Raw genomic sequence first — 11,527 nt, forward strand, 5'->3', positions numbered from 1 at the left:
CTATATTGTTTAGTACTTTGAATATTCGATCGGTATTAGCATGCACGTATGACTACAAAACCACATTAGCACTATCTAATTCAGTGTGAACAATGTTGGGCTTTGATAGTCATTTGCTGCTAATATGATTTTTTTCCCTATTTAGAATTAGCAAAGAACATTTTCCTGAAAGTATGTTATTAAGGAGAATGTCTGAATATCCGAATATAAAACCAACTTTACCTCTATTTCATTTTAGGTAAACTATACCTTTAATTCTTGGACATGTGTTGACCATAGGTGTTGACTTAAATCCACTCGAAGCATTGAATCGAAACAAAAGATTCGGACTTTTCATGAATCAGTGTTCGGACGCGCGAATCACTTGTGACGTAGAGGGAAAGATGGCGTCTGCCTACCTGACCCACGGCCAGAAGGTCCTGCGGCTTTACAAGAAATCACTGAGGCACCTCGAGTCGTGGTGTGTTTACAGGTGAGCTCACTACATTTATAACTTGCAGCTTAATTCGTTTGTATCGGTTGTTATTGTTTTGAGCCGCTCAGATGTGTTAAAAAAACGTCGATCGGTCTCAGTCTGTCCTGCCAATTCCTGTTTGGGGTTTAAACATACTCGTTCTCTGTCCTCCTGAACTATTGAATCTGTGTTAGCTGCTAACAATATGCCGCGGTGCATTTATTCAACGGAGGTCGTTTTTATCGGATTATATTTAATTCAATGTGCAGTTTAGCTTCTCGTGTTCACGACAGACATTCGCGTGTTTGTTTAACGTTAGCCGCTCAGTCCTCATGTATTATCGAGATTTACTTGTTTGTTCTTTGAGATCCCAGATTAACTTTTCACGCTGTCATTTGTCATTTTTGTGAAGTGACCACCAAAATACTGACTTGTATCTCACTAAACGGCTTTCTGAATGTGTGCAATACGCGGATTGTCCTGTGGTGGCAGTGACGGTCGTTTATAGAGCCAAATTTGGTTTTATATTCGCACATTCGTTCATTTAGAAGTCTCTATATTGTTTACCATGTTACTTTGAATATTCGATCGGAATTAGCATGGAAGTATGACTACAAAACCACATTAACACTATCTAATTCGGTGTGAACAATGTTGTACTTTGACTACTAACAATGTAGTCATTTGCTGCTAATATGATTTCCCTATTTAGAATTTGCAAATATTACTTTTCTGAAATATATTATTAAGGAGAATGTCTGAATATCCAATATAAAACCACCTTTACCTCTATCGGTAGTTTAACTGTCTGATATCTCGCACAAAAAACATGTGCTGTATGGCAAGCCGTTTGACATGTAATTTTCATGTTACTAGTACTAAGGGGTGTAGCGGACATTTTAAAAGGGGGGGCTGTATGAGATCATATGTTCATATAATTATTAATCACCTGTTTCTAAATGTTCTGTGTCTAAAACTGAGGGGGACGGATCCCCCCTGTTGCTAGTGCTCCCCCTGCTAGTACTTATTTTTTAGATACTAGTATCTTTTTCATTAAGTACTAGTACTTATTCATTAGATACTAGTGCCTATTCGTTAGAAACTAGTGCTTGTTCTTTAGACACTAGTGTCTATTCTTTAGATCAGGGGTCTCAAACTCAATTTACCCAGGCGCCGCTGGAGGTAGAGTCTGGGTGAGGCTGGGGCGCATTAGATTTTCCACAAGAAATTAATTATATTATTCATTATAATTTTTTTGTGTTAAAAAGCAATGATAAAAAGATTTGAGAATTATTGGAATTTTAAAAATGAGATGAACAAAATATAAAAAAATTTATAAGAAAATGAATAAATCAGAAATAAATAATAATAATAATTAGATTTACTGTAATCTGCTGTGCTGTTGTTACTGGTAAAAGAAGCAACACTGCGTTGTTGTCATTTGCTTTGACTACTTTACATCATATAGAAATATATGTAATGTTTATTGTGTGAGGCAATGCAAATACAATGCAGGTAGAGCGATTCAAATTACCCACAAATAACGGTGTGACTCTATAATTGGTTCGGGTTACCGGGGACTCTTCTTGTCGATGGACAGATGTCGATCTGTGACTGCAGACGACTACATAAGGCTGCATTGAGTTTCTTATTTTTCTTTTATCCCACTATGTACACATCAGTTTGATTTCTTTTCTGCTTACTGTGCACAAAGCAATAAGCACCAACTACTGAGAGTGACTTAATTAAAATAAATACCGGAAAGAAAAATACAAATATCGTACATTTTCCGGAGCAAGATCCTGTTCAAATTAAGCCCTGATTTATAAACATTTATATATTTATAATGTCCTACTGGGCAGCAACTTAAAAAACTTGTTTTGAAGTGTTGTGACTGAAGCGCGATGGGATGAATGTCCGTGTGTGCCCAATAGAAACGAGGCAGCCAGCGGGCATGGGAGAAAACACTCCATGGCAACACTGCTGTAACTGTCACTGAGAAATATTTCTCTGCTTGCGTCAAGTGCTTTTTTAAAATACGCTAGTGCTGACTCATTAGACACTAGTTATTTTTTATTAGATACTATTACTCATTCATTAGATACTAGTATCTTTTAAATAGATACTAGTACTTATTCATTACTTTCTAGTACTTTTTTTAATAGTAACTATTCTGTTGTTACTAATAACACATTTTTTAAAGATCCATTGATTTCCATTGATATTTTTATGTACTAGTAGTTAATCATTAGGTACTTCATTCATTCATTTTCTTTTGGGCTTAGCCCCTTTATTAACCTGAGGTCGGCACAGCAGAATGAACCACCAACTTATCCAGCACGTTTTACGCAGCGGATGCCCTTCCAGCCGCAACCCATCACTGGGAAATGCCCACACACTCTCACTCACACTCATACACTACGGACAATTTTAGCTTACCCAATTCACCTATACCGCATGTCTTTGCACTTGTGGGAGAAACTGGAGCACCTGGAGGAAACCCACGCCAACGCAGGCAGAACATGCAAACTCCACATAGAAATGCCAACTGATCCAGCTGAGGCTCGAACCAGCGACCTTCTTGCTGTGAGGCAACAGCACTACCTACTGCGCCACCGCGTCGCCATCATTAGGTAATTGTACTTATTAATTAGATGCTAGTATCTATTTAATAGATACTAGTAGTTCTTCATTAGAGGTGCACCCAGCTCTGTGAGTTCATCAACTCCTCCAGAAACTGTACCTTGATGATGGAGGCTTTCAACGGTGCTTCAGACTGAGCCCAGCCCAGTTTGATGAACTGTTGTCCATGTCGGCAAGAGGATTTCCCCTCGAGACACCAACAGCAGGCACTACGTCATAATCACGTCCCTACAAGTTAAGATTTTCCAATTTGAGTTATTCGCGTATCAAACACGTCAAATGCACAACTCGATCAACTCGCGCCGCTCATTCGCGCGAATCGTGACGCAGAATGTATACTCACGTCTTTGCATTGACTTAACATGTAAATCACTCGCGATTCACGCTTTATCTGCATCTGGTGTGAATGCAGCCTTACTATGGCATTCATTCTAATTTCACCAAACATGCTTGAGTAGTACAAAGTATGGTTAAATGTATGCTTTTATCCCTTTTATCAGCTTAACTATTCACAATAATATATATATATATATATTAGTAAATTAAAAACATCTGCAGTCCAAAATCCTGGTTTAGCTGGGTTAATGTGAAATAGTTTTGTTTGTTTGGTTTATTTTTATTTATTTATTTTTTTTATAAAGGGACGTATTAAAACTCAAAAAATAGTTTTCTTTAACTCATGAAAGCCATTTTGTAAGAAATAGTACTAAATAGTTCATGAAGAGGAGAAGAATCTTACTATGTATTTTTTTTTCACAGCAACATTGACCTAACAATGCTAATGATTAGCCGTTCATCCGAAAGCAAGTGTTTGTCTTAACAATAGCGTTTCACACAGAGTTCCTTTTCTCTTTCAGAGATAAATATCGCTTCAATGCATGTTTGCTTCGAGCACGCTTTGATGAGAACAAGGATGAGAAGGACATGGTGAAGGCCACCATGCTTCTGAAGGCAGGGGAGGAGGAGTTCTGGTCCAATCAGCACCCGCAGCCATACTGCTTCCCCGACCAACCTGGAGGAACATCCTACGAGAGATACGAGACTTATAAAGTAGGTGACATGTATTTTGTGGGCTCTCTGTGCAGTTTTGTTTGGTTTTTTTCTTAGTTCATGGTTTAGACTTTCATTAATTTCCTGTGCACATTTCTGCTTCTCTAGGTCCCCAATTGGTGCCTCGATCACTGGCATCCTTCTGAGAAAGCCATGTACCCTGATTACTTTGCTAAGAGGGAGCAGTGGTTAAAGCTGCGTGCACAGAGCTGGGATAAAGAGGTCTGTCTGTCGTAAAGTTTGGAACATTCTATTTTGAACTCGCTCTCCTTTGTCCAAGACTTTTATCTATAATGTTCAAGGCACATTTTGTCATATGCTTTAGAAAGCTAGTTAAAATGTAAGATTTTTGTTAGTTTTAAAGGGATAGTTCACCTCGTTTGCTCTCATGTTGAAATCTTTGAGTTGCTTGCTTCTGTAGAACAGAAGATGTTTAAAAGAATGCTGGTTGCTGAGATCCATTGACTTTCAATAGTGGGATAAAATCATGACTATGGAAAATCCAGATATTTAATATATCTTTTGTGTTCAACAGAAGAAAGAAACTTAAAGGGCTATGAAACCCCCCTGTTTCAGCAGGGTGATTTAACACCTCTAGTTTAAAAAAAGCCAGGAAAGTGGGCGTGTCCAGCTCTGTTTAGGGGGAGTGTCGGAGTAGGGAAAGAGGAATGTGCATAAAAATGGGAGTTTCGATTTGGGCTCACGCTGATTTTCACAGAGGCAAAACAAACACAGAGCCGCAGGGGAGAAAGTCTGACTGTGTTTACATGGATATCAGTAATCAAATTATTTGATAAATTATTAAATGGTGGACTTTAACTGCAGTTTGGCACTTTCATTCAGGAATTTCATTCATGCCCCTCGTGACAAACGAGATCTTTGATTCAAGGAATTGCTGGAAGCGTGTATTTTTAATAGAATGTTTGATACCGCACGGCAAATGAGAGAAAAAAAACCTCCGCATTTCTCTGAAACTTAGGTAGTGTCAGAAAGCCGCGTGTGTTATTCCTGTCACAAAATGCGGCGAAAATCCTACACAACGGTAAAAGTTTGATTGCGGTGTTTACATATTTACACTCTGAGAGCAGCATTTACTGCGGATCTTTCACTCTATAATATTGTGTTGTATTGTAGTATATTAATGTACTGTCAACTTAAGTAACTTGGTAATCATTTGACTAAGATCTTAAGTCTTTAAACACTGAAAGAGTCCTGCTGACGATACGAACTAACTTTGCCTCTGAATAAACAAACAAAGAGCACTGGTCGCTTACTAATCAAATCTGTAAAGACAGGACAATCAACACCAACTGGAGCCGCGTCATTATTAAAGGAGACGAGCAGCAAATCCGGATTTCACCATTTCCAGATGAGAAAAGCTCTCGGGTAGAGCATGTTCCTTGGACACGTATTTCTGTCGTGCGTTGCTTGCACTGTAATCCACACGTGAGTCCAGCTGCGCTCTCATAGCGGGACAAGGAAAACAAAACCTTCCTTGCAGCAAATTATAAAAGCAACACTGATGACCCGTATCTCCAAACAATTCTTGTTCTCCCACTTGTTTTGGCAACACATGGTGTCGTCTCTCTGCTGTCTGAACACTGTACAGGTACAAACAGTCATTGAAGCTATCATGTATATTAATGAAGCTGCACCGCATACACAATAGAGCACGCTGATTGGTTTGAACCAAGTCTTTCTCATGAATGAATGCAACAGGCTCAGAGAAGTCATAAAGTACTCCCAGGTACAGACAGCTAGTCTACACGATGGAATACACACAAGGATCTAATCGGCGTGACGCAGCTTAAAATTTGTTTCAAACCGGAAGAACAAATTTGCTTGAAATAACATAAACAACCAATTTTCACTTTTTTTGTGAAATATACGTGTCCTAATAGTGTTTATAGCAGCGGGACGCATATATGACTGTTAACAGCTCAAAAAATGTGTTTTGGTGTTTCGTGACGCTTTAAATAGATTTTGAACAAGTGAAGGGAGAGTAAATAATTAAAGTATCTTTTTTATTATCCCTTTAAGCTGTAAAAAAATGTTGATTAATGTAGTTTTAAAGGGCAATCTTTTAAAATGCAAAGGAAGATCTGTGGTCTTTTTTTTTTAGCTTAAAAACAAATAATCCACAGTTCGAGAAGGTGATCACAGAGAATGTAATTGAATCATGCTAATTATGACGTAGTGTTGTGTAATTATGAAATATGTCAATAGATAATTATGATTATCCAGCATTCGTTTTTTATAGTCTTTTAAACATTTATCACCTCCAATTTAACCATGATCTGTGCAGTTTCTGTCAACATTCTTTATAGTAGCGTAGTGTAATTCAAAAACACTCAACAATTCAATTCAATTCACCTTTATTTGTATAGCGCTTATACAATGTAGATTGTGTCAAAGGAGCTTCACATAAAGGGTCATAATAAATTGGAACAGTGTAGTTCAGTTTGTAGTGTTTAAGTTCAGTTCAGTTTAGCTCAGTTCAGTGTGGTTAATAATCACTACTGAGAGTCCAAACACTGAAGAGCAAATCCAACGATGCGCAGCTCTATAGATCCTGAACCATGCAAGCTAGTGGCGACAGCGGAGAGGGAAAAAAAACTTCACTAATTGGCGAAAGTGAAGAAAAAAAACCTTGAGAGAAACCAGACTCAGTTGGACACGACCATTTGAATTTCTCCGCTGGCCAAACGTCTTGTGCAGAGCTGCAGTCTCAGTGGCGGAGGCTGGAAGCTGGCCTCAGCGAAGACTTGTCTGTCTCTGGAGCGTCACAGGAATCAGTCTCATGTTCTCCACTCCTCCATGACCACCACAGTAGCTGCTCCGGATACGGCCTGGTCCAGGATATGGAAACCTTGGGATCATCTCGTCGTTGGTCTTGGATCGAATCAGTGACTCTGCATAGTCTGAGGGCCTCAGGAAGAGTATCCCCAGGTGGAAATGGAGAATAAAGAAAATAATTAGCGTAGCTGCTGTTCATAGTGTATATAAACAAGATGTAGAACCTGTGTGGAAGCCCGCTAAGTGGTGCACTGAGTGTATGTTTTACTAAACAGATAGGTCTTTAATCTAGTTTTGAATTGGGAGAGTGTGTCTGAGCCTCGGACGTTAACAGGAAGGCTATTCCAGAGTTTAGGAGCTATAAATGAGAAGGCTCGACCTCCTTTACTCAACTTTGCTATTCTAGGTACTACCAGAAGCCCTGAGTTTTGAGATCTTAAAGAGCGAGTTGGATTGTAGCGAGACAGAAGATTGGTTAGATAAACAGGAGCTAGATTATTTAAAGCTTTATATGTAAGAATATTTTAAATTCAATACGAAACTTAACAGGCAGCCAGTGTAAGGAGGATAAAATTGGGGTGATGTGATCAAATTTTTTAGACCTGGTAAGAACTCTGGCAGCTGCATTTTGTACTAATTGAAGTTTGTTAATAGAGGAACAACAGTGGAATATTCGAAACTTTTTTGCATGAAAGCAGTTTTACTGAGTCACAGAGGCATCAGCTATAACAGGGTGTCCGCTGGGTCTTAAAAAGTATTAAAAGTTGATAACTAAATTGAGAAATTTAAGGCCCTTAAAAGGTATTAAAAAGTCTTAATCTTGTTTTTACGTGGTCTTAAATTTTTTTCAAGCTTTGTCCAAAGTGTTTGACTCCAAAAGAGCATAAATATATTTATTTTCTTCGTTTGGTTCGGGCCTGGTGTGTCCGGCCAACCTCCTCTGTCTGGGTGATGTCACGTTATTTGTAACAAACGCGGGAAGGTGATGTGAAACTCTCCAAATGTAGTGAAACCATAGAGCAGGGCTATTCAACTGAAGGCAAGTTGTTCCGGCCCTCCAAATACGTGTGACCAAGACATCAAAAATAAGTGTAGTTCAGTCTAAAAACAGCTGCTATAGATATGAAGTGACGTGCGTTTGTTCAATACAGCACAGGCTCCAGCTGAAGGCTGCGCAGAGCGTGAGTCACCTGACATTAAGCGAGTGTGTGGCTCGAGCAGCCGAAAACATTTGGATACTTTAGCTTAAAGACTTCTTAATGCCGCGTTTCTGTTTCATGGAACGAAACTGCTGCAACTAAACAAAGTTATGCAGCCTGTGCGCTAGTTTAAAGTTCCGAGCTTATAGCTACACCAAGGCTAATGGCCCGTTTCCACTGAGTGGTACGGTACGGTTCGGTTTGGTTTGGTACGCTTTTATAGCCGTTTCCACTGTCAAAAAGCGTACCGAACCGAACCGTACCGTACCACTTTTTCGGCACCCTTTCGAAAGGGTACCAAAGACGTGAAAGGGTACCAAAAGGCGGAGCTAGACGCGCAGCTGAACGCTATTGGTTTACAGAGATACGTCATTCGCTTACGCAACAAGCCAGAATGAAAACAAAAAACCCGCCATGTTTGAAATACACAGCCGACGAGCCGAGACATTACAGCGGAATGATATATACATATAATAACGAGCCATGGTCGACCTGGGCTCAAACAAACCTTGTCGTCGTCTTGATAAACAGCCACAAAGCCAAGAAGAAGAGCAGATTTACCCTGTGCCCCGTAGTTTTTTACGAGGCAGTCTGAGGCGCGAGCGGTTTCGCTTTCTTGCTAGCGTTCGCGCGCGTCTCTAACATTATATCTGAAATAACAAACTTCTTGAGCTGATGATAATAACCTGCGCTTGATTATTGATGTGCTTTTAAAACCCGATCCTGTCAGACACCGACAAACGCGAGAGTGAAGCGTGAAGAAACAAAGGAGAAGCCGGAAAAAAGGAGCACATTATTTTTTCAGCAAACATGAACAAAATGTATAACTAACTTATTATCTTCACATTTTGGACTATTATGAACTCAGATTGACGGAATTACTGTCTAACAGAGGCTACGTGTGCTGCGGAAGATTACAGACACAGATGAGAGGTTTTCACTGACTAGGCTATAATTTGTATTGTTTTGAACCTAAATACGGACGAAAATGTCTGCTGTGTGTATTTCTTCTGTAGCTGGTAACATTTCGGAGACTGCAAGGGGCTGTATGCGTCTATATATGTTCATTTATTTAGTTATTTAATATACTTACAGACGTTACAGTAGGCTGTTTCGCACTGTCATTGATCTGCAGTTATAATCAACTCATGTTCATTGAAAAATTACTAATAAACATTTATACACAAGCATTTATGTGTATGAAGCATCTGTTGGGTGAGAAGAGCTTCTCATATGATATATAAGTGACCCATACAGCTTTATTGTAGACATTTCCTCGAGCGAGAATGACGTCGACTGAAACTGTCTGTCATACACCACGCCCACCATAAGGGTACCCTTGTTAGTGGAAACGCAAGCCTGATAAAGGTGACCCGTACCAAACCGAACCAAACCGTACCGTACCGGTCAGTGGAAACGAGCCATAATACACACGCACACTGGATTAACTATAGCAGCAGGCCATTCACATATCATGTCTTTTCCGCGCGCAGGTTCATTACTTCCTATATTAGAATATGTGCCAATATGTGTGCCGTTTATTCGCGCCTTCCAGACGCACCGAGCAGAAAACATCTGATGCCGTAGCGGTGAAAGTTGTATGTGGCTTTCAGTGCAATGTAAACAAAAGAAATGGCCGAATTATTACAAATTACTAAAATGAGTATGTATGTATGAACGCAGATGATAACAACCGTTCATTTAAATACTTGGCTAATATAAAGCTTAAATTTACATTAGACGTGATAACTGTGAAACCATGATTATTCTTCAGACTATATAATCGTACAACCAAAATCTATAATTGTTGCATCCATAATTATGCAGATCAAAACATATGAATGTGTCTGAATGTAGAAGCATCCTTAACCAAGGCACTGCTTTTGTTGTGCTTTGAAATACAACATTTGAGTGTTTGTAAAAAAAATTAATTAAAAAAGCCACATTGTACAATGCAGTGATGTTATGTAGTTTCAAAATACAATATATTAACATTTTAATGTAGAAAAAGCCCACGTGGGTGTCTTAAGGAGCAAAAATACAACATATGGGCTCTTATATTGCTGTTGTGTCATCACATATTGCAAGTCATATCTAGGGCCAGACGGAGTCTGCGGACGTTTTTTGCTATTTCTGTGGAGAATATTGGTAAGTCTGCGGAATTATTTTTGGAGTATCATAACTAAAACCTTAATATGTGAAATAAAAAAAAAATGATCTTTTAAACTTTTATTTAATGTTTAAAATGCAAATCTAATTATATTCACTTTATTTGGTAAACAAAGCAAGTCCCTCATATAATATCTCTACTAAAAGACAGAAAATATTACTGTACAAACTGCGTTGTACATAAATCAGATGAACATTTTCATATTAGTCAATAATATTACTGTAATTTAAAAACTAAATAAATATAGATTTACTCAAGTCAATAAACAGAATTAATGATGGGCTAGAATTCTGCAGAATTCTGTGCGCAGATTCCGTGTGGGCCTAGTCATATCTCTCCAGCCCCTCATTTGGGATGCTTTTCATGAACTGTCCCCAATGACAAACTAATTGAATAGCCCAGCCATAGAGCACAACAGACGGCAAAATGGGATAATGCAAGTTTGCACACTCCTGGTTGGAGAAAGGCGCTGAAAACAACAACGTAATTTATTCTTTCAAGGTTTCTTCCGAGCTTATCAGAGTTCTGTTGCACAGTTGTGCTCCATTCATTTATTTACATACAACTGTTTATTAAGTTAAGGGTTTGATACTGATCAGAACTTGAAATGGTGACGAGCTCTTAAAATATTCTGAGAAGGTCTTAAAAGGTTTTGAAATTTCCTTTAGGATTCCTGCATGTGTGTAACCTATGAAGTGCTGTGGTGTTCATGCGACGCAGAAGTATAAATGAATAGTTTTTGTTGTTGTTGTTGTTTGTTAGGTCCAGCAGCTGCAAGCTGAAACCCCAGCTGATGGTCCCAAAACTGAGGCTCTGCCCCCAGCCCGTAAGGAAGGAGATCTCCCACCTCTGTGGTGGCAGTTTGTCACTCGTCCCAGAGAGCATCCCATCTGAAGATGCGGGTTTTGGGAAGAGAATTCCGAGATGTCTAAAACAGTTCAGCTTTGTCCAACAGCACTATGAGCTCTATCCTTTAGAATTAAATAAACTATTATGTGTGAACACCTCTCCTGTGTTCAGCTTTATTGACCGCTCCTTGCTTTTTTTTCTTTTTAATTGGTATTACTTAGCATGGACTTAGTGGTTGGCATTGTCATCTCACAGCAAGAAGGTTGCTGGTTTGAGTCCCGGCTGGGTCAGTTGGCATTAGGTAAGTAATGCCAACTATAGGTGAATTAAATGAACTAAACTGTCTGTAGTGTGTGTCAATGAGGG

The 11,527-nt window shown here is 39.0% G+C and overlaps 1 protein-coding gene across 1 annotated transcript; it reads left to right on the forward strand.

Moving 5' to 3' along the window:
- The first annotated feature begins 344 nt into the window (after positions 1 to 344).
- On the forward strand, positions 345 to 11,318 carry ndufb9 (NADH:ubiquinone oxidoreductase subunit B9). The gene is made up of 4 exons (XM_056476180.1): positions 345 to 472; positions 3,955 to 4,147; positions 4,256 to 4,369; positions 11,075 to 11,318. The coding sequence occupies exons 1-4, from the start codon at positions 384 to 386 to the stop codon at positions 11,204 to 11,206; spliced, it is 528 nt and encodes a 175-aa protein (XP_056332155.1). The 5' UTR covers positions 345 to 383; the 3' UTR covers positions 11,207 to 11,318.
- The last annotated feature ends 209 nt before the right edge of the window (positions 11,319 to 11,527 follow it).

This window comes from Danio aesculapii, chromosome 16 (assembly GCF_903798145.1).
Source record: "Danio aesculapii chromosome 16, fDanAes4.1, whole genome shotgun sequence".
Classification (NCBI taxonomy): domain Eukaryota; kingdom Metazoa; phylum Chordata; class Actinopteri; order Cypriniformes; family Danionidae; genus Danio; species Danio aesculapii.